Raw genomic sequence first — 22,639 nt, 5'->3', positions numbered from 1 at the left:
AAGCAAGAACAAATAGTTATGAACGATAGAGTATTTTGCAGTAATTTATAGTTGAATGATTTTTTTTTGCAATTTGCAGTACAAAAAAATAAAGAGGAAAAAGACCATAGCTTGGGATATCAGTGTGAAGTTCTATTCAGACCCTTCTCTCTACAGGATATACCTTTTCTTGTGGGTGGAGAGTAACCGGTTTAGATAGACAATATAGTAGCACAGCATGTAAAAAAGATATGAGATCAAGTTATGTTATAGTTTAAAATTCTAAGTAAAGTATTCTAAGCATCTGTAAATGTGCTGCTCTTGTGATGTTTATGCAAATTAAAGTAAAATTATAAGCACTTTCTATGCCTAACTAGTTATTAACTAATTTATTAGCAAGATCAACTAGTTGATGAGGCTCGACTATAGTCACTCCCTTTTCCAAATCTCCTTTCTCGGCCCTCTCAGCAAAATCAACAACCACTCTAGCAACATCAAAGTCTTCAATAGGGTTAAGCAATCTTCTAACAGGAGTATTCTTTGCCACTCTACCAAACCACATCCCCACTTCACTTCTCCAACCAATCAGACTTTCTCTTTTGCCCAACAAAGCACCAGGACGAATGATCACGGTATGATCAAACCCTAGTTCTTTAACATCACGTTCCAACTCTCCTTTGGTTTTCAAATAATGGAACCACGAATCGGGATGAGCACCAACGGATGAGATGAGAATCATGGTTTTAGTGCCGTTTTCCTTAGCAGATTTGGCCACAGAGTAGTTAAGTCCGTAGTCGATATCATGGAAAGCCTGTTTTGATCCCGCTTTTGTGATGGTGGAACCCAATGAGGATATTAACGTAGTTGTGTTTGGGTGGGATTTTATGAGACCTGGCCAGCTGCCGGTGTTTGGTTCAATTAGCAAATTGATCTTAGGGCAAAGGGAATGGTCAGTGGGGGATTTTCTGGAGATGGGGTATAAGGTGGAGAATGCAGTTGATTTTTCGAGGGATCTGACGATTTGAGTCCCAACAAGACCAGTAGAACCGAGTATAAATGCACTCATTATGAAGCAAAAGGTATAGATTGGATAGGTTAGAGAAGAAGGGAAAAGCGAGTAGAATGTAACTTGGCAGTAATTTATAGTTTGACAGATTTTTGCAATTTGCAACAGTACAAAAAAAGAAACGAGTAACAATTGAAATTTTGCGGCTCGGAATATCTACGGCGGAGGTCCGTTCCGATGTAGCATCCGCCGTTGAAGCCGCTTTCCTTTACCGTGATGGAGACTGGTTCTTGCTCCGGAAGTGACGGAATAGTTACACTCAAAGTGAATGTGAATGTGAAAGCCAATAGTGCAACATGCAACGAAAGAACAACCCCTGTACTCAGCTAGCCAGAGCAGTATAGTAATTGCCAGCACCGTACCGATTGCTAATCAGCTTGATTTCGTTGCATAACACACAAGTAACGGTAAAATAACCCAGCTTTTATATTAAGAGAACCTTATAAGAAGCTTACATTGACCGCCATTGGAGATTTCTCAACTCTGTATTCTTAGTTAGAAAGGCTGGTCAAAATTTTCCTTCGCGTCTATAGTGAAAAAAAAAAATTACTGTAATGAAATGCACCGCGTCTGTTTACTCTTGCTTCTTCAAGCATAAACATGGGAGTAACAGGCCTCTTACCACACCTCAAAGAAATCCAAACGCCAGGAACTCTCGAAAGGTACAGAGGTACCACGCTCGCTATTGATACTTACGGTTGGCTCCATCGAAGCGTCGTATCCTGTGCCCAGGAGTTGTGTATGGACATACCCACTAGAAAATACATTACTTCAATCCTCAACAAAATCGACATGTTGAAATACTTTGGAGTGACTCCCTACTTTGTGTTTGATGGTGCTCCACTCCCTACCAAGCTGGAAACCAACCTCGAGAGAAGCACGAAGAGAAAGCAAGCTAGGAAACAAGCAGAGATGTACATGAAACAGGGAAAAACCAAGTTGGCATTTAAGGAGTTCATGAAGGCCGCCAGCGTCACACACGCCATGGCAAAGTCCATCATGGTGGAATTAGATAACCTTGGGATTAAATATGTCGTAGCACCCTATGAAGCTGATCCGCAGATGGTTTATCTCGAAAAGATCGGCGTGGTTGACGGGATACTTTCTGAAGACTCCGATTTGCTCGTGTTTGGATGCAAACGCTTGATTACCAAGTTGAAAGACGACGGAAGCTGTGTGGAGATTAACCGAGATGACTTTGGAAAAGTCAGACTGATTCCCTATTTGAGTAGTTATACCCCAGAACAATTGCGTCTTGTGGCCATGCTTTCCGGGTGTGATTATACCAAAGGTGTCAATGGGATAGGGATAAAGTCTGCATTTACATTAGTGAGAAAGTATAACAATCTTGATAAAATAATAGTTGCATTACAAAGTGATGGGAAACAAGTCCCGGAAGGTTTCCGAGACGAAGTGGATTCTGCCAATTTAGCATTCCAATACCAGAAAGTTTTCCATCCCCAACTACAAAAATTAATGACCTTGAATGAGTATCCAGACAGCCATGATTTAGATATGGAGAAAGTGGAGTTGTGTTGTGGTAAAACTTTTGATGATGAGACGTATACCAATTTGTGTAATGGTGTGATTAACCCAAATACCCATGAATTGTTGGTTTCACGAGAACAATCATTGACTAGTTTAAAGAGTAAATCAATGACCATGAGCGTAACTACCACTTCTACCAGAACAACAGTTGCTGCTACAGCTACACCAGTCTGTCCACATTCAGACAAGACTAAACGTTCAATTCTAGACATGTTGGCTCCAAGAACACCAGAAAACCGACCATTTAAGCGGCCCAAGGTGATGCCTCAACCGCAAGAAGTGAAATTGTCACCAACTTCTAAAAAGATAAACAAGTTGACATCACTGAGTCCTGCCGAGGGTAAAGCAAGCAAATTTTTCACAAAGTCCACCGTATCACCGGCAGCCACAATGGTGTCAGAACCAGCACCAGCACCAGCACCAGCACCAGCACTAGCACCAGCACCAGCACCAGCACCAGCACTAGCACCAGCATCAGTACCAGTACTTACCCCTGCATTTGATTCCAGTATGTTATCCGATTCAGAAGTTCCCGAAGACTCATCACCTTTGAAGGTCAACACAACATCTATCGAAGATATACTTAGTGATGAAGACGTCAACGAAAATGAACACCACGAGAGTTCAATGAATAGCAATGGATTCGAATTGAGTGATGACGACGAGGAAGAAATTGAAGAATCGTCACTTAATACTTCTACAACAATTACACAAGACTATGTATCTAAATTCAAAGTATTACGGGAAAGGTTTCTGTGTGATTCTACATATACTGGAAGTGTCAATGTTTTAAAACCTCGAGGTACAAATTTTCCTACTAAGCAGGCAGTTAAGTCAACTGAAGCAGTCAAATCTAGCTCAATGACTCCAGTCAACACCAAGACAATGACAACTTCTGTCAAGACTACAATGTCAACCTCGGTCAACACTACCAGCATAGATATAAAACAATTTGCATTTAAACGATAGACTAGCATCCTCTTAATATACAAGCACCTATTGCCAATTTCGACAAGTCATTTTGAGTGTGAGTAAATTTCGCATCATTCAACTTGTACACCTTTTTAAATCTCTTGAAATCAACAAGATCAAACAACACTTGGTCGTTCAACTCACTTTCTGGACCAACCAACTTGGTCAACTTTTCCGATACGTCTTCGTTCGAGTCCTCTTCTATAATCTTAACTACGATGGCGCTGTCACAGTCTTCACGAATACCAAAGTTCTTAAATGCATCCATGATACTATTCACAGGACTCAAGTTCAATATGATTTCCGCATTGACAGTCTTGGCGGACATAGTACCACGCAGGTAGTTCATGACCAGACGGTGGATGGCTTGTTGTAAATGAGCTAATGAGATGATGTGATGAGCATTAAGGAAACAGTAATTGTATTCCAGGTTTTGTGAAGCGAGGTTTTCCTTGATGGTTTGTAACTTTTCACTGCTTATATTTTGATGGAGGGATATGTAGACTTTATACTTTGGGAATTGTGGAAATGTGATGTACATGGCTGAAGTAGACTGATCAATGGTGTTGACTAAAAGAAAACAAAAATTTATAGTTTGCGACAAAATTAATGTGTCAACCAAAAGACTGGTGTGTACTCAGATCAACAACAACCATGAGTGAAGAAGCACCACCGGAAAGTGAAACCATCGCGGAAATTCTTTTCAATAATGTAACGTACCAGGATGCGCCTGATGAATCACAAGACTACCTGCACGTGGAGCTACTTCTACAATTGACACCCCACAGTAATAAACACTATGTCCAGTTCCAAAGCCACAACCGACAGTTTATTAACCTACCATCGGATGAGAATCAGGTGTATCGATGGAATGGATCGTGTATAGCACTCGCACAGCTGGCCGTGCTTGACCATTGGCTGAGTCGGAAAGCCAAACAGACCGGCGAAGAAGCTGGCGGTGGACGTGGACGTGGTGGTGGTGGTGGCACGAGCATGTTGTTTAGTTGGAGTTCAACCGACGCCAGTATAGAAGCACGTAGGGCAAAACTCAACAAGAAAGGTCCGCGAAATAACAGCGTCTCGACGGCACCAGCAATCTCTCCTACTGAACAACGAAAGATTGATATTTTACAGAAGTTGAATATATCAGGATCAACCTCGGACTCTGCTGCCAAATTATCAAGAATAGTGGAAGCAGAGTCAGCAAAGTTCATGCATGCACGTGTTAAACATATCAGAACACGACATTCAGAACAAATGAACAAGTTGATTACTGAACGGAAGAAGAAAGATCATGAGTTGCATCTCCAGAAATTGAAGCAGATGGAGATTGAACAAGCCGAGTTGGCAAGGGCACTTGCGCAACAGCCACCAGAACTGAAGAGTAGCAGCAGCGGTGGTGGTGGTGGTGGTGGCGGCGGCAGTGGTGGTCTATTAGGATTGTTTGGGTTTGGTGGAAGTAATTCCACTGTAGGTCAAACGAATAATCGTACTGCTAGTTCATTGCAATTGGAACAGTTGGAGCAGGCTCCCAAGACTACCAAGACTCCGCCAGCAGATGATCACAAGGGTATATTTGGTTTGTTTGGACTGAAAGAAAAGGAGAAACAAACAAAGTCAACCACATTGTTTGAAAGAGGCAGTCCTGCTCCGGCGCCTCCTCAGGACGACAATTTCATTCGCATTGACGATTTAGAAAAGGCATTAGGCGAATCTTCAAGCCAGCTACAAAACATAACAGAAGACAATCAGAAGAAGGAAGAAGAAGAAGGGGATGACGACGATGACGAGTTTTCGAACTTTGCAAGTGCTCCATCGATGGCAGTATCGTCGACGCAACAATCCACCCATCAATTCTTGGGCATTAGTGGTGAAATTCAAGAAACAAGACCACAAACCCCTGAAGATAATTTGCTAGATCTATAGACTGTAATCAACCAACCACGACCCTTGTCGAACCATATGTTCAATCTAATATCGACCACCAGTGTATATCGGATCATATATCCGTATTAATCCGAAATCTCTAGCGTCACGTGACCAAAGGTCTAGACAATTTTTTTTTCACTAACAAAATCTGTGGTTACAAATGAAAGCTATCACATAACATACAAGGACATAACCCCTCCCTCTATAATGCTTTCAAGAACATTTAAACGTGCTGTGCGGAACCTATCCACCGCCAAATCTGCTACACATCCCCAACTTGAATTGACAACCCTCACCAATGGACTTCGTCTTATTACAGACTCAACACCAGGTCATTTCTCGGCTCTTGGCGCCTTCATCCAAGGTGGGTCTCGATTCGAAGATCCCGCAGCTCCGGGACTTTCCCACTTGTGTGAAAGATTAGCATGGAAGACTACAGAAAAGTATTCAGGTACGCAAATGTTGGAAAACTTGTCAAAGTTAGGTGGCAATTACATAGCAGTGGCACAAAGAGATACCATAATGTACCAAGCCACCGTATTCAACAAAGATGTGGACAATATGCTTGAATGCATTGCACAAACTGTCCGTCATCAGCAGATAACCGACCAAGAATTTGCTGAAACCGTCGAGGGGGCCAAGTATGAAGTCTCTGAACTTCAATACAAACCAGAACTATTACTTCCTGAGAAATTGCATTCAGTAGCATACAAGAACAACACGTTGGGATTACCGTTTTTCATACCCCAAGAAAGACTCGGTCTGATTAAGAAGAATGAAATGGATCAATATTTCAACAAGTTCTTCCAGCCACAAAACGTCGTCATTGCCATGATTGGTGTCCCCCACCAAACTGCCCTCGACCTTGTCCTCGCAAACTTCGGTGACTGGCACAACTCCTCCTCCACCACCGCTGCCGCTCCTAAATTAGGTACCGTCAACTACACTGGTGGTGAAATCGCCCTTCCTCATACCCCACCACTCTATGCCAACCAACCGGAACTCTACCATATGCAAATCGCATTCGAAACTAACGGATTCCTTCACGATGACATGTATGCCCTTGCCACCTTGCAAAAGCTTCTCGGTGGAGGGTCCAGTTTCAGTGCTGGTGGGCCAGGTAAAGGTATGTTTTCCAGGTTGTACACCCAAGTTTTGAACAAGCATCCATACGTCGAAAACTGTTCTGCGTTCAACCATTCATATGCTGACTCGGGGTTGTTTGGAATCACCATCAGTCTCATACCTGATGCCGGTCACATCAGTGCCCAGATCATATGTAATGAGTTCGCCAAGGTTTTGGATTCTAAGGAAGGATTGAACGAAAAGGAAGTCACCAGAGCCAAGAATCAACTTACTAGCAGTTTGTTGATGAACGTTGAAAGTAAATTAGCCAAGCTTGAGGATTTAGGAAGACAGATTCAAATGCAAGGAAAGATCACCAGTGTTGATGAAATGGTGGACAAGATTAGTGCATTGACCGTTAAAGATTTACGCAATGTCGCTGAAAAGGTATTCACTGGTAACGTAGTCACCAACGGTATCAGTTCTGGTATTCCTAGTGTCGTCATGCAAGGTGACAGGAGCCTGTTTGGCGATATCGAGTTTGTTCTTCGTCATTACGGATTAGGTAAATATAACTAATAGAACACATGTAAATAGAAATCTATTACTTTATATATATAATATACACTACTGTTTATAGACCGAGTCTTTGACGCAATTCCAAAATCTCCTTTTGAGCAAGCAATAACTCCCCTCTCATTTCACTATTGGCTCGTTCACTAGTCTTTAATGCCAAGTCCTTGTCAATATTCTCTTGATGTAAAATCTCGATGGTGCTCTTGTAATGATTGACCTTGTTTTGATAATCAAAGTTTTCATCATTGTATCGCTTAGTCAATTGCGTTTCATGTTCCACTCTGATTTCAAGTTGCTTCACGTTTCGTTCAAGACTCTTGATGATCTTGTTGGCTTCATGACCTTCAGAAATGGCAGTGTCAAGTTGTGATGATAAATCCTTAACTTTGGTCTCCCAGAATTGAAGTTGTTCATTGCTGTATAATTTTTGCTGGAGATCGGACACTTTACTATTCAATTCAGAGTTGGCCTTTTTGAGTGACAAGTTTTCCTCATTAGTAACAAGCAATTCCTTACGTAACCTCTGTTGATCCATGTATTCAGAAGTAGAACTGATTTTTGATTGGTTCAATTCCGTCTTGATTTGCTCTGAGTCGTCACGTTGGTTCTGCAAATGAGTCCTCATTAAATCAAGCTTAGCATTAGTTTGACTAAGCTCGGCGGTCTTGTCATCTAATTCACGAGTCAATCTGTACACTTGATCACCCAATTCTTCCTTTTCTTGAACAAGAGAATCACGTTGGGTGGTGACTTCTTCAATCAAGGATTTAAGTGAGGCGGTTTGTTTAGTAAAGTTGGCAATCTTGCGTTCATTTATAAACTTGTCATCTTCCAATTGTCTAACTGAGTTGGTCAAGGTTTGCACTTGTGCTTCAAGTTTGTCTTCACGGACCAAAGCTTCACCTAGTTCAGTCTCCATTTCATTCTTGGTACGTACCATATCTTCATAATCCAATTGAACCTGCTTATTTTCCTTAATCAAACTTGTTTCTGTCTCAGTCTTGAAATTGAGCTCTTTATGAAGGTTGTTGATTTCTTCCTTGAGTTGCTCCGTGACTTCCTTGTTTTCATAATTATTCACGTGGTAATCAATCTTTTCCTTAAGGATCTTAATTTCATCATGGGCTTTCCCTAATTGGAACTTCTTCTCCTGAGCCAATGTTTCCAAAGTACCAACTTTGCCTTGGAACTCTTTGAGAAGCATCTGAGAAGCGCGTGATTCCTCTCGTGCCAAAATCAACTGGCTCTTGGCTTCATTCAATTCCCGTCTCGAAGCTTCTTCATGACGTTTAGATATCGTTACTGCCAGTTCTGCCAACTCTAACTTCTGGAAATACTCCTCAGCTCGCTTTTTATACAATTCCACACCATCGTTCAAGTCTTTATTTCTCGACAACAAGTTCTCATATTTGACATTCAAATTAGCAATCTTGGTTTCGTAATCGGAGATTGACGTACGGAAGTTGTTCAGTTTAGCAGCATAGAGCTCTTCTTCACTATCCCGAAGCAATGATTTTAACCGGAGGATTTCCGACTTGGAATGGTTGAGCTCCTCGCGGGTGGCTCTTAGTGTCTTGCTTATGTCTTGGTAGATCTGTACGAAATCGGCATTGACACCACGAAGAGCGTGGTTGGATAAACTCATGATACTATCACTTCGCGTGAAACTGTTGTCGGCAGAAGTAGGAGGGGAGTTGGAATGTACCACCAATTCATTGATTTTCGACTCGAGATCGCGGGCACGTTTCTCAGACTCTTGATACTTCTTTTCGTAATCGGTAACGCTGTTTAGGCCTCGGGTAGCTTGAAGCTTATTCAATTTCTTTTGTAATTCAACAGCATAGGTCTCTGCACGGGCGAAGTTCCCTTGTTCCTGACTCAATTTGAATTTCAAATCTTCAATTTCACGATGTAAAACATCCAACCCGGCTGAATCTGTCTTTTCACCATACGCCACTGATCGCCTCTTGACATCAACTTTGCTGGATCCATTGACGCGTTCTTTAAGTATGGACAATTCCTCGGCGATTTTCCTGTTTTCAAATTTCTCGCGACGAAGCATGGCTGACAGTTCGTTGAGTTTGAGTTTCATGGCCTTGTATTCTTCCATGATGGAGGGTGTAGCTTCTGGCACATTCTCCTTTTCCTGTGTTTCAAGTTGGGCCAATTTGGAATTGAGGAAGGTGATTTGGTCATTGGCTTGCTGTTCTAATTTGGCGTGTTCTTGCTTGAGTTTGTCGTATTCAGCTTGGATCTCTTGTTGTTGTTGATCGGCCTGGGTGAGTTGCTCAGTGAGTCGTTCAATCTCGGACAAGTTTTTGGATTGGGCGTCTTTGACTTGATTGAGTTCGGTGAGTTTGTTTTCCAGGAGGGCAAGTTTATCCTTGATACTGGCTAATTCACGGGTAAGTTGGTCAATTTGTTGCTTCTGTTGAGCAATTTCCAGAGTCTTGGTTTCCACTTTAGATTTGAGTAAGTGGACTTTTTCTTTAGCTTCATCGATCTTGGCATCATATTTAGTCTTGTAAGACTCATTTTTTTCAATCTTCAGGTTCAAATCTTTGATAGTTGATTGATAAGTAGCGATTTCCAGGTTGAGTTTGGATATAGTTGACTTCAAGGTAGTTATTTCATCCACAAGAGCTTGGTGTTCCAGTTTCGATGCAGTTTCATGTGTCTTTTTGAGATCTGCAATGAGTTGGTTGAGTCTACCTACTTCCCTTGTAGAATCAGAAAGTTTACTTTCATGAGATTGCTTAAGATTAGTCAATTCCTTCAGTTTGGACTCGGCCAATGATTTCAATTCCCGTTTCAACCTGCCTAATTCGTCCTTAGCCAGGGTGTGTAAGTTAGACAACAGTTCAAGTTCTTTGATTTTTCCTTCGTGTGATGCACTCAATTCAAATAATCTCGTGTTTAGCTTGTCCTTCTCGTCAATAATCTCCTTGTTAACATGCGCCATACTGGTTACTTTTTCTTCCAAGTCTTTGATAGTAGCCTTAGCTTTGATTGCTTCTGATTTCAACTTGTCGAGCTGACCATTCTTTTCATTCATTACCGAAGCAGTCAGAATAATCTCATCTTCGAGTTTACTTACTTGTGTCTTTAAGATCTGATTATCCTTTTCCAATCCTTGTTTTGTACCTTCCGTCTCTTTAAGCTGTTCGGTGACTTTGTTCAAATTATCTTGAATTTCCCGGGTATCCAACACTTTGCCAGACTCTTCAAGCAACGGTTTTATATGGTAAAATAATTCCATCCAGTAACTGCCACTCTTGGCCTCCTCCACTTTCTGCATGGTTTGGGCGACAATCTTGGCACTTTGGATCTGACGGATCTGATGTTTTATCATGCGTCGTTTGGCGTTCCCCCTGATGATCTTTTGCAAGTCGGTAAATATCGCCTTTAATTTACAATCACGAAGTTCTTCGAGCTTGGCAAGGATCCCATTTTTGAAGAAGATCTTGGTGAGCCCCACTTTGTACACTTGCTTGTCTAGCCCGGTATGGTTCAATATCATCTCACTGGTTTCTCTCGGTTCATGGCGTAATTCTAAGTCATGCAATATGGCATAGCGTGCATTGAAGTCGTCAAATGTCATTTTATTGGGGTATCCTGCCCGTGTGATTCTTATCCCTTCCAACACACCATTACATCGCAATTGGTTGACCACGAGCTGTTTGTCAAACATTTGTGGCGATTTCTTCAAGTTGGGGAGAATACATCTTACAAAATGGGGCTCTGTGATGGAAAGTTGGTCCATGAGGGTTTTAAGTTGATCTTTGTGTTTCTGGGATGCAGTTTTGAGTTTGAAGTTGCTGATTCTCTTGGAGGCCACTTCTAAATGTGGGTCGCTGCCAAACATGGCGGCAATGAAGGAATTGCTAGAGTGTGGGAGGAGTTTGATAATTGATTCAGAAACAGGGTCGGTGTTCTTTTGCAACCAGTTGGTAACGTTATATTCCACTTTTCCAGCATAATGATGGACAATAAACCCATTCTTGAATTTGTTTTCTGAGAATTTAGGATGGGACTTGTTGAAATTTTGAGAAAGCTTCTCCATAAAACTTTCATCGGAAGATTTAGGCATGATGCATTCTTCATCAAGCAACTTGAAGATCCCCATGGGTGTTTTCGTCTCGATAAGATCTATGGTTGGTTGTAAATCCTGGCCGAAATCAATATAGTCCCATTCGATAGCTTCACGAAGGTATTCGCTTTGTTCAAGGATAAAGGAGTGGTGGTTGAAAAATTGTTGAAGTTTTTCATTGGTGTAGTTGATGCACAATTGCTCAAAACTGTTCACATCAAAGATTTCAAACCCAGCAATATCAAGAACTCCAATGAGGTTATGATTATTGTCGTATTGTGGGTTTGTGGTGTGAAGACCGGTGTTGATTTTGTCGATTATGAATTGGAAAAGACGTTCGTACAAATACTTGGCGAATGCATCAATGATGAATTTAACTTCCAGAGGACGTTTAGATTTGACAATGAATTCACGGCCAGCTTGGACCTTAGGACGGGACAAGTTTTCCACGAGCTCTTCCTTTTTGATTCCTAATAATTGGGAAATCATGGCGAGGGGAGACTCAGGAGTGAAGTTTGCTTGGTCAGATTTCCAGCTGGTGAAGTCAATGTTACCCAAATGCAAGATAATAGCCAACACTTGGTATATGAATTGGGTTTCTTCGTCGGAGAATCCCATGATGGTGAATGCTTGTTGTAATAAGTTAAACTCTTTGAAGTCGTCGACTTGGTCAATGGACAGGTTGTTGAGGTAGTTGTAAGTGGTGATGTCCTTGTTTAAGCCTAAGCTAGCCAAATTGTCATAACCCTTCAAGAATTGATAAAAGATGTGGTAGTTTCTTTCATTGCTTGCTTGGTTAACCACTCTTGATTTTTCTAACAAGTAGTATTCTATAGTAGCTCCGGTTATATTTCCATTAATCGAGCTGAAGTAAATCTGGATAAACTTTCCAAATCGAGAACTGTTGTTATTTTTGATAGTCTTGGCATTCCCAAAACTTTCCAAAATGGGGTTAGCCTGGATGATTTTACTATGTATATCGCTTGCCTCGCCTTCGCTTGAAGTAACCAACGATAAATACTGGATGATTTTCTTTGTGTTTTCGGTCTTACCAGCACCTGACTCACCGGTGACCAAGATACTCTGGTTCTTCTTGTTAGATAGCATGTTCCTATATGCGGCCTCGGCAATGGAGAAGATGTGAGGTTGTGGTTTATCGCTCTGATGGTGGTGTTTCAACAGTCCGCGGTCATAGATGGGCAAGTTCTTGTATGGGTTGATAGCGACAAGGAACAATCCCGAATAGGTGTAGATCAAGTCGTCCATATACCGCAAGTACAAGTTGTAAACGACACTGGGTTCGTTCAAGTGCGTGAGTTCGGCCATGTCATTGCATTTATTGAACTTGTCCGGGTTGCAGCTTTCCAATGTTGATTGGTCCACAATACGATGGTTGTCTGAGGTGGTGGCAGCTGCAGCAGCACCACCACCACCAGCGGTTGGATCAATGATGACTTTGCATTTATTGTTGTCGAGATAGTCGGAGACATATCCCTTGACGAATAGCTGGTCGGGATCGGGGATCCATACCCAGTTTTTACTAGTAGAATCCATGTGCTTGCACTGCTGACTAGCTTTATTGGGTGGTGAAAACTCTTTAGGGTGACGACACTTTGTTTGGGTAAACAAAAAAAAAAAAAAATAGTGGGTGAGTAGCTGGTTGTGTGCAGGACGCTTATAATGTATCAGACGCGTTAGTCAGATCAGGTTGGATCAGCAATCTGGTTAGTGATAGTATAGGCTTGGTGTTTTGGAAAGGTATGGTGTTGTGTGGTCCGTCTATGTCGAGATCAGATCTGTGTGGCTTGTTATGTGGAATGTTGTTGTCGGTTGTTGTGTGAAGAAAGAATTTTAACTGGACACTGCCAATTGTTCCCAATTGGGAAATGGCTGTGCTGCAGATCTAAATGTAAACAATGGGCAAAGACAGGGCAAGACAATGCGCGAAACAACAACAGCGACAACGACAGCAGCGCCAGCATGGCGACAACGACAGCAGCAATAGCTGCAGGAGCAGCAACAACAACGACACCACCACCACCACCACCACCTCCTCCTCCTCCTCCTCTACAACCACCCCCACCAGCGTCTCCCGCTACAGCTGCCCCGCTAGTCTATAACGTCCTCTGTTCAATACAACACTTTCCATATCAATCAAAAATTGTTCATTAAAACTTAAAATATCTAAATAAAGAAGTGAATCATTAAAATACAAATCATGCAAAAAATACTAAAACCCATTATACCCTATACCTGTCTCTGTACCAAAGGTGAAGAATTGTTCTTCATGGGCGAATACTCCTTCCGCTTCATGATCTTCAGTTTAGTCCGGATGGGACCAGCTCCCCCAAAACTAGCCACACTAGCATGCGTGGGGGTGCTGTTATTACTACCTCCGCTCTTGGAGAAAACACTGTATTGTGAAGTGGCACTTGGTGGTGTCAATGGCGCTGGGCCAGAGTCCATGGCAAACGGACTTTGTGGTACCGCCAACATTTCGTTGTTGTTGTTGCCAGCAAACTTGTAGTAGTCCTCCTCTTGTGGGAACTGTAAAAGCACTTCAACAATAGAAAGGGTCTTGGCATTGATCTGGTCAATGTTGGATACAATCATGTCTTGATTCTCGTAAAGTTGTTGAATAAGATAGACGTAGCGGGAATGGAAGTTGTTGATCACTTGGATGACTCCCAATGGCTCATATTTCTTGGAAAGCACATCGGTCACTTTGCTAAGTTGTATAAGCAACATAAGCGCAATCTTCTTCACCGTGAGTAAAGCTTCGTCATCTAATCCGCTAAGAAAAGCACCGTGGACTTTAGGACGTTTGTTTTCAATGTTGTCATCGTAGATGCTTATATCGGAGTCGTCATCAGAGTCGTAGTTATTGTACACTTCTGAAATCAACGCCTTTAATGCATTGGAGGCATCAGGAATCTTCAACATGGAACATGCAAGTAGGTTAGCAGCAATACCCACTAAGCTAGGAGTAACCGACAAGAAATACTTGTCATATAATGACAATTCGCAAAGAAATCTCCCCACGGCGGTGATGGCCGACACAGTGCTATTCTTGCCGTTCCCCTCCACCGTCTCGTTATATTTACAAGGAGTAACGTTGGACACATGGGAGCACTTGATAGCCAACTGTAAGCAATCTTCAAGATTAGGGTACGACAAGCTCCACTCAAGAGTACTCAATATGTGTCGTTCCATCTGAATAAACATCTCCTCATCATAGGCACTGCGACACATAATCGTCAACTCCTTCAACGTGGGCACCCGCAGCTTCTTGTCTTCGTACTTTCCAGCAATCCACAATGCCGTGCATCCCACCAATTGGTAGTGTCTCTTGAACACGATTCTCTTTGCGCAGTATCTGTCGATGATGTTGAGGCAGAGAAACAATGTGTGAGGTTGCAATTTGAATGACGAATGGAGCTCAATCAAGAAGTCGAGCAAGAATGGTCTCATGAACCACTGAATTTCGGGCTGGAGGTCGATCATGGCAGGGTTGACAGCAGCAAGTGGTTCAAACTCGGCCAATGTTGATGTTATATCGTCGAAGTATTCTCCCATTAGTTTCTTGTTGGCTTGCGACTCCAAGAGCTCAAGCATGAGATGGTATGGTTTTGGTCTGATATGGGAAGGAGGCCCATATTTAACTGGGAAGGTCAAGGACATGGATATGGATGTGAAAGGTGCAATGTTAGAGGTATTAAAAAATGACAACAACGAAAAAGGACGTAGAAGTAAAAGCGAGTGAGATCTAGTCCTGTAATAAATGCAAAGTATAAAAAGGATAAATGAAGTAGAACTGTCTGTATGTCTGTCTATGCGTTTCTTCTTCTTCTTCTTGGTTATTGGAATCTACTGGTGTTTTATAAAATCTCGTAGCCTGAAAATAAAACAAGAAGTTTTGCAGTGTTTTTGTGTCGACAAGTCCAAAGGAGTAGAACACTGCAAATCGTACATAAAAAATATTCTTTTTTTTTTTTGGGATAATTATACGCGCGTAAAATACATTGCATCCACGACATTTAGCGTGCTTTATAAAGGGGGGAGATAAATACAATGTTGACCCTTTTTTTTTTGTATGTATTTTGTATGTTATTTTTCTATGTATTTTCCCACTACGACATTGAATATCACCACAAAACACCAATTTGCTAGACGAACATAGAAGCCACCACTTGAGTGCGTTTTTATTACCGTGCCTAATTGGGAATAATTACAATATCAACAATGAATGTTTGCTATATATCACAAACATCCCGCTAACTCTTTGGTATGTATCACCCCATGTGCAACACTCGACCATACCAACATCACACTCTCCACGGTTACTCTCCCACTTACCTACTCTTCCACTCAGCCTCTCGCACATCATCTGAAACAGCACATCTCAGATCGATTTAAAGGAGACATAAAATGCAACCGAATCCCCCCGATTTTTTTTCTTTTAAAAAAAACCGCGACTTCTTTGTTTATCTGCACAATTACCGCCTGCTCAAAGGGTTGAAAAAAAAAATACAAGACGCGCGCGCGCATATGGGCGCACATTCTCCCCATGCTAACCGGCTCCCTCCCACACACACACACACCCGTCGCCCTGATTTTAAACTATTCCACACGCGAATTGATAGGATATAATATACACGTTATCTTTGACGAGAGCCCCATTATTTTGCAATTGCTGTTTCATGCTAGTTTTTTTCAATTGTCTGAGAATGGGAGATTAATGCGAGGGAGGGGGGAAGGAGCAAAGGGATGAAGTGGGGGTACGCATGTGAAGCTCACTCCAGTTACTGCAGACGCATTTTGATTCAGGTACCAGCATCATCCATCGTAAGGAAAAATTGCCGAAGCGCTCCAGTTATTACCTTATTCCAGGTAATAACTTGATTTGATTAAACTTTCGTAGTGATCATTCGAACCTTATTTATATTCTTTTTTTTTTTGCAACTTTTTCGGGGAAAATTACATGCTAATTAACTTATCTTCTATTCTGGGTGTTGCCATGCATGAAATCATATAAACAGCAGAGAATCATCTATTTATCCTAGTATAGATTCATACTCACATCTTACTGACAGCAGGAATGTACGACGTAACGTCAAACAATCGTATAGTCAAACCATCTAGCGGCTGATTACCCTCATTGTTGCAAGGCGCTACACATAGACCCCACATACACCATCAAAACTGCGTTTCACCCAACTATTGTTAAAGTATATGTACCAAGAGATGCCTGCCCTGCATAATCTCCGAGCTGACAATGCAATGCACCCTCTTTATAAGTAGTCCAGGCAAATGTATACCCCCAACGGTCGTGTCGTATAGCCAACTCAAATTTGCCATGTGTAAATCTAGACGTTACACAATGCTGAAGTTGGACTGACTGGCTCCAAATGCCTTCTACAACACAACTATCTCCGCCAGAGAGGTGGGCTGTTGTCGTTGTCACCAGAACATGTGCATTTCAAATCTCTATAAAAGGCGTGAACTTGTCAAGATTCTCAGTACTGAACAAATCTACATCACGATGTCTGCTCCTGTTTTCCCTTCGAGAACTTGGCTGGATTACAAGCAATTCAAGAATGGGTTCCTCCCTGGTAAACCCACTTTTAAAGAAGACCACTATCCCAGTCTTAAAGGTAAAGTGGTGCTTATAACTGGAGGGAATTCGGGAGTTGGTTACGAAACTGTCAAGTCTTTGGCGGGGTCAACCAAAGCGAAAATATACATATTTTCCCGAAATGAAAAGAAAACACTTGCAGCAATCAGGCAAATAAGACAGGAGGTAGCTCAGGAATATAATGTCACCAACCCCGATATCAACTTTATCAGAATGGACCTCAGCGATTTAGATACTATTAAACCGGCAGTAGATCAATTTCTATCCCAAGAAGCAAGACTAGACATCATCATCCACAATGCCGGGGTCATGAAGCGGCCCATAGGTCCAAAAACGAGACAAGGATACGAATTACAATTGGGAACTAACGTAGTTGGCCCCCATCTCCTCCAACGTCTTTTAGATCCTATTCTCATCGACACCTCCAAGATGAACCATCCTGGTGAATCTCGTATTGTCTGGATATCATCCACAGCCCACCATTTTGCCCCACTAGGCGGTGTCCACTGGGACGATATTAATTTTGACCACACGAAAATTGGCAAGTTGTACAACGTAATGGGCTACGGACAAAGTAAAGCTTGCAACATCATGCAAGCGAGAACATGGTCACGAAAACACAGTGCCGGATCACAAATCATTTGCTCTTCAGTATGTCCCGGATTCTTGAACACCCAATTAGCAAGAAACTCGTCATGTATCGAACGGGCCATCTTCAGTGTAATATTGCATCCAAGAAGATTGGGTGCATATACTGTTTTGTATGCTGCGTTTTCTCCAGAAGTGGAGGATGGTTCATTCAGTGTTTCTTTTGGAGTGCCTAGTCAGCCAAGAAAGGATCTTACTCAAGATGATGCCTGTGATAAGCTTTGGGACTTCCTTACCAAGGCCACTGATCCATACATGTAAATTATGATTTTTATAAATGTATATGGCTTAATCAGTTTACGAATTAGTTCTTGCAGGAGTAACTTATCTAATTTGCAACCATTTTGAAAATAAAGAACGGCAATCTACGGCAGGATCATGTATGGTGGCACCTTATAGCAATTACCAGAAAAATTCTGCTCTACCATCTTTTCTATTGAGTATACTCTATTTCTATAAAGTGGGTTTGATAAGTAACCCATGGTTTACCAGAATACTGTATCAATTTACAAAGAGTAGTTATAGAACTAAAACAAAACTATAAATTAACCAGTTAAGAAGTAATATTAGTCGAGAATTAAGAAAGGTTTCATCTTTATTCCGTCTTTCAGAGCAAAAAAGGGACTTAAGAACAGCTAGAACATAAAGAGAGGAACCCTCTAATTGAAGAAAAAGAGAGACATTTCTCTTTTTTTTTTGGTTTTGCCGAGATCGGAATACGAGATAAAATAAATGCATGAAACGCACATTTACGGGCTCCTAACCTATCACGATTTAGCCGAGACTTTTCTTGATCTCGACACTAAGAAACTGTCGCAAGAAAAATATGCCGTCGCACACAACAACTGACGAATGAACGATTAGGTTGCAAGGAACTACATACGTTAATCGCAACCGTCGTTTCATGTAACTATTGTCAATTGGCTTAAATAAGATCTCAATGGCAACGGTTTTATAAAATAGAGACGGGAAATTGATTAGAAAAGCGTCAAAAAAATTTCGTTCGACTTTACATTGAAAGCTCAAAAAAGAAATCCATAGTAAAGAAGGCTTAAATTAGTCGATATATCACTCAGGTACTGCTTGGTATAATTAATATTGAATGTTACTTATTTATGTTCGACAGATCTCTGCTTCCGACAGTGGAATGTCTATTTTTCTCTCCAACGAGCTTTTTTTTTTTGCAGCTATAAACGAACTTGACCAAGGCTAAAATTTACTATTCTACTATTCTGTCAGAAACTCAAGTAAAACACAATGTTTAATATTGTAATATCCTGTAGAACTTGGCAAAGATTGGGAACAATACCAACATGGAATTTTCACTGGAAAATTAACCTTCAGAGAAGACCAATATCCAAGTTGTGAAGAAAAAGTTATTATAGTTATTGGAGGGATCACTGGCATTGGATACCAAACAGCTAGAACTTTGGATGGGTTTACAAAAACTAAGGTATATGTTTTTTTCCAGAAATGTAAAACAAAACATTAGAGGCAATCAAGAAAATCAAACAGGAGGCGGCTAAGGAATACAATGCCACCAACTGAGAAATCAACTTTATTCAAGTCGACTTACGTGACTTGGAAAGCATCAAACTAGCCGTTGAGAATTTTGTACCTCAAGAATCAAAATTAGATATAGTCATACATAATGCTGGTGTGATGATGCCACCTATAGACTCCAAGGGTAAACAAGGCTACGAATTACAACTAGGTACAACTGTTATTGTCTCATTCCCCCTTCAACATCTTTTAGACCCGATCGTCATAGCCACATCCAAAAGTAATGCTGCTGGTGAATCATTTATTGTATGAATGGCTTCTACTGCACATCAATTAGCCCCGGTAGGAGGATTTTACTGGGAAGATGTTGATATTGAAAAGTATAAAGCTTCCAAATCTGACGAAATGATGGTTTATGGACAAATAAAAGCAGGTCATATAATGCAAACCAAAACAAGAACTCGTAAATATAATACTGGGTTACAAATAATTGGTTCATTGGTATATCCCAGATTGTTAAGTACTGATTCAACAAGACATACATCTTGTTTTGAAAGAGCAATCCTCAGTGCGATACTGCACCTGAGAAGAATGGGGGCATACAAACAATTATACGTTACTTTTTCCCCAGATGTAAAGGATGGTTCTCATAGTATTTCTTTTGGAACTCCAAGTCACGCAAGAAAGAATATTATTCAAGATGAAACCTACAATAAGCTTTGGCAGTTCCTAACCAAAGCTACCTATCCCTACATCTAGACGTGTATAAATTGTATAGACTCTTGCATATAGATATCCAATCAGGTGTTTTAATAACCCCTTTGAAACTTCTAGCGAATCACCGCTATTTCCTCGGCATAACGAACGGAACATCCACAATATTTTTTAATTTCTTTTTTTTTTTTCTTTTCTTTGCAGCCAAGATCGGAAGAAAGATTATTCCATGGAAAATCAATACAACTCTCTACGGCATCTTAACGCATATTTACGTCAACAGAGTTCCTTAATAAACCCCTTTTCAGGGAATAAATTACCCGCCAAGGAAAAATTGAAGATGCCGTTGTTAATTTAATTTGGAGGGGATTATGGCGGAGCAACTTAATTTATGATTACAATAAACCCCATATTACAAGCTAGAGCCAGACAATAGAGGAGATAGCTTGCATAAATATTATATTATTATCTCGCAAAGTATATTTCAAGTGGGCTTACAAGAGGGGTCTCACAGTAAATTTATTCGACGGCTACAAATAATTTGTATTAATGTAAGGTTTGTATGGTTCTTACCAAACTTTAACCAACGGCGCTTCTGCATATTCTATCTTGATACTTCCGTGGGTTTACAGGATCTAGTTCTTGAATAACGGATATCACCAAAATAAACAGAAATCTAATACCATCGATAAAGGAACGTTATCAAAAAAGAAATGTTTATTTTGTTTAATTTCTTTTATTTCTTTTTAACTAAGATCAAAATACGAGATAATATTCGTGTGAATACCGATAATTTACGGGCTCTTAACCTAACCCCCTCCTATTGTTTGAAGCTTTTGCACTCCTATATCAACATCTTTTATCAAGATCACACGCTTTCTGATGAAATCTTACTACTTTCAATGGCTATGGTCCATTTTATTGAGGTTTGATTGCATCATTTGTTTCTGATACCAAGAATGATCCGTAGAAACAGAAACTTACATCTAAAAAAAATATATGTGGTCAGGGAAAAAGCATCATCGGTCATGCGTCAACCTGCTTTTTTTTTTTTATTTTCGCCGTGTAATATTTGGCTTTTGCAGTAAAAAAAAAGCAGGGGTTATTGAATCATGTAGCTTCATGTAGAGTTCAGCACAAGAGTAAGGAACGACCTACATTGATAAGTCAAATCTTACAGAGGTCTATTATAAGATAATTTCTTATCTCCTCTTTTTTTTTTTCTTAGATTTTAGATCAGTCGTTTTTGCAACCTAGGCTGCACAAGCGACACTTTGTCTACCACAAACTCTTCTCTTTATACTTTTCTTTAATACACAACGTGGTATATATGGTAACAGCATAAATAAAACGGCATTTTCTCCACATTTTGCAACACAGGAAGAAGGTTGAGCCACAGAACCATAGTAAACAAATCTTAAAAAATAATATTTTCTGGCCCGGAATTTCTTTTGCCTTGCTACATATGCAACTTATCAGATTGGATTATCCGCAAAAACAAATAAACATCACCAATGCCTAACCATCGGAAACAGTCTATCCTCGAAGAATATAAATACACCATGAATCCTTGTTCAAATTGTTTAATCTTTCTCTTGTCTACATCAACCAACCACTAAACAATGCAACTTGTTTCCTTATTAACTTCAGCAGCCATCTTATCTACTGTCGCTTCCACTCCAGTCAACGTTACTCGTACTGGATACATCTCCCTCCCAATTAGTTTGGACGGTGCAGTTTCCCCACTCGGACAATCCAAGGACGAAGTGTCCTCGACTTTGTCCCTCAAGGAACAGCTCTTTTTAACCGATCTCCAAATTGGGTCTTCGGGAGAACAAGTGACTGTTGTTGTTGATACTGGTTCGGAATACCTTTGGGTCATGGATTCCAATGTTGAATGTGATGACGGCAAGAATGACTGTCAACAATATGGTTCTTTTTCAACTGGGAATTCCAATTCGTTCGTTAAGGATGACTCCATGGGTGAATTTGAAGTTGCATACCTGTCAGGACAGAAAACCACGGGGTACTGGGCTAAAGATGATGTCTCACTCGTTGGTGCTTCTCCAGTCAAGGGTTTTGAATTTGGAATTGCTGAAAAGACTTCATCCAAGTTTGGTATTTTGGGATTGAACTTCCCAAGAGACCCAAGCAAAGGTTACAGTTTCCCACAACAATTACACGATCAAGGAATAATTTCACGTAATGCTTATTCTGTCTTTTTGAATTCGAAGCTGGCAGGTCAAGGTTCGATCATGTTTGGTGCTGTTGATCATAGTAAATATGAAGGGGATTTAGTTTCCGTTCCTGTTCAATACAATGAAACTTTCCCAAGAATTTTAGTCAATGCTAGAATTGATGTCAACAACAACGGTAACTCAGTCAACAACGGCGGTAACGAAGTCGGTTACATCTTGGACACTGGTAGTACTAGATCCCGTCTTCCATCCTCATACTTGAACACCCTCACTCAATTACTTGATGGTACTTATGATGAACAATGGCACGGTGTTTCTTTCGACAGTTGTTCCAAGCTTGATTCTGTCGTCTTTTACGTCAACTTCTACGGAAAGACAATCTCCATCCCAGCCAAGTCATTAGACTATGGTACCCAAGGTGGAAGATGTTTGTTGCAATTGAACTTTGATGACGATTTGCTTATCTTGGGTATGGATGTTTTACGTAGTATTTACTTCCTTGTTGATTTGGATGACCGTGAAGTTCAATTAGCTCAAGCCAAGTATGGTGATGATAATGCTGATATTGAAGTTTTCCAACCTACTGGATCAGAACTTTTGGCTAGTAGTAAAAAGGATGCTAAGGTTCTCGAACAAACTTCCGGTGGTTCTATTATGGTCAACCCAATCAAGGCTGTAATTGTGGGTTTATTATTGGTTTGGTTTATTTAGATTTG

At 40.8% G+C, this 22,639-nt stretch overlaps 9 protein-coding genes across 9 annotated transcripts; 5 read left to right on the top strand and 4 right to left on the bottom strand. All coding sequences in view use genetic code 12, as the record gives it.

Annotated features, from left to right (window-relative positions):
• Positions 1–39: 39 nt before the first annotated feature.
• Positions 40–1,351, bottom strand: SPAPADRAFT_61112 (protein FMP52, mitochondrial; the record flags this gene model as incomplete). The annotated part of the gene is made up of 1 exon (XM_007375223.1): positions 40–1,351. One exon carries the CDS (start codon positions 1,043–1,045, stop codon positions 353–355), a length of 693 nt encoding a protein of 230 aa, XP_007375285.1.
• A 294-nt stretch (positions 1,352–1,645) lies between these two features.
• EXO1 (Rad2 family nuclease) lies at positions 1,646–3,562 on the top strand (the record flags this gene model as incomplete). Its single annotated transcript, XM_007375222.1, has 1 exon — positions 1,646–3,562. One exon carries the CDS (start codon positions 1,646–1,648, stop codon positions 3,560–3,562), a length of 1,917 nt encoding a protein of 638 aa, XP_007375284.1.
• A 1-nt stretch (position 3,563) lies between these two features.
• Positions 3,564–4,106, bottom strand: SPAPADRAFT_139605 (uncharacterized protein; the record flags this gene model as incomplete). Its single annotated transcript, XM_007375221.1, has 1 exon — positions 3,564–4,106. The coding sequence occupies one exon, from the start codon at positions 4,104–4,106 to the stop codon at positions 3,564–3,566; it is 543 nt and encodes a 180-aa protein (XP_007375283.1).
• A 113-nt stretch (positions 4,107–4,219) lies between these two features.
• On the top strand, positions 4,220–5,491 carry SPAPADRAFT_50609 (uncharacterized protein; the record flags this gene model as incomplete). The annotated part of the gene is made up of 1 exon (XM_007375220.1): positions 4,220–5,491. One exon carries the CDS (start codon positions 4,220–4,222, stop codon positions 5,489–5,491), a length of 1,272 nt encoding a protein of 423 aa, XP_007375282.1.
• Positions 5,492–5,701: 210 nt separating this feature from the next.
• On the top strand, positions 5,702–7,138 carry MAS2 (mitochondrial-processing protease subunit alpha; the record flags this gene model as incomplete). The annotated part of the gene is made up of 1 exon (XM_007375219.1): positions 5,702–7,138. The coding sequence occupies one exon, from the start codon at positions 5,702–5,704 to the stop codon at positions 7,136–7,138; it is 1,437 nt and encodes a 478-aa protein (XP_007375281.1).
• Positions 7,139–7,193: 55 nt separating this feature from the next.
• On the bottom strand, positions 7,194–12,779 carry MYO1 (myosin 1; the record flags this gene model as incomplete). The annotated part of the gene is made up of 1 exon (XM_007375218.1): positions 7,194–12,779. The coding sequence occupies one exon, from the start codon at positions 12,777–12,779 to the stop codon at positions 7,194–7,196; it is 5,586 nt and encodes a 1,861-aa protein (XP_007375280.1).
• A 595-nt stretch (positions 12,780–13,374) lies between these two features.
• CCN1 (Ccn1p) lies at positions 13,375–15,059 on the bottom strand (the record flags this gene model as incomplete). The annotated part of the gene is made up of 1 exon (XM_007375217.1): positions 13,375–15,059. One exon carries the CDS (start codon positions 14,904–14,906, stop codon positions 13,473–13,475), a length of 1,434 nt encoding a protein of 477 aa, XP_007375279.1.
• A 1,548-nt stretch (positions 15,060–16,607) lies between these two features.
• SPAPADRAFT_152327 (uncharacterized protein) lies at positions 16,608–17,769 on the top strand (the record flags this gene model as incomplete). Its single annotated transcript, XM_007375216.1, has 1 exon — positions 16,608–17,769. One exon carries the CDS (start codon positions 16,696–16,698, stop codon positions 17,767–17,769), a length of 1,074 nt encoding a protein of 357 aa, XP_007375278.1.
• A 3,578-nt stretch (positions 17,770–21,347) lies between these two features.
• SPAPADRAFT_50604 (uncharacterized protein) lies at positions 21,348–22,634 on the top strand (the record flags this gene model as incomplete). The annotated part of the gene is made up of 1 exon (XM_007375215.1): positions 21,348–22,634. The coding sequence occupies one exon, from the start codon at positions 21,348–21,350 to the stop codon at positions 22,632–22,634; it is 1,287 nt and encodes a 428-aa protein (XP_007375277.1).
• Positions 22,635–22,639: the final 5 nt, after the last annotated feature.

This window comes from Spathaspora passalidarum, assembly GCF_000223485.1.
Source record: "Spathaspora passalidarum NRRL Y-27907 unplaced genomic scaffold SPAPAscaffold_4, whole genome shotgun sequence".
Taxonomy (NCBI): Eukaryota; Fungi; Ascomycota; class Pichiomycetes; order Serinales; family Debaryomycetaceae; genus Spathaspora; species Spathaspora passalidarum.
This window is presented reverse-complemented; position numbering and strand designations above follow the sequence as displayed.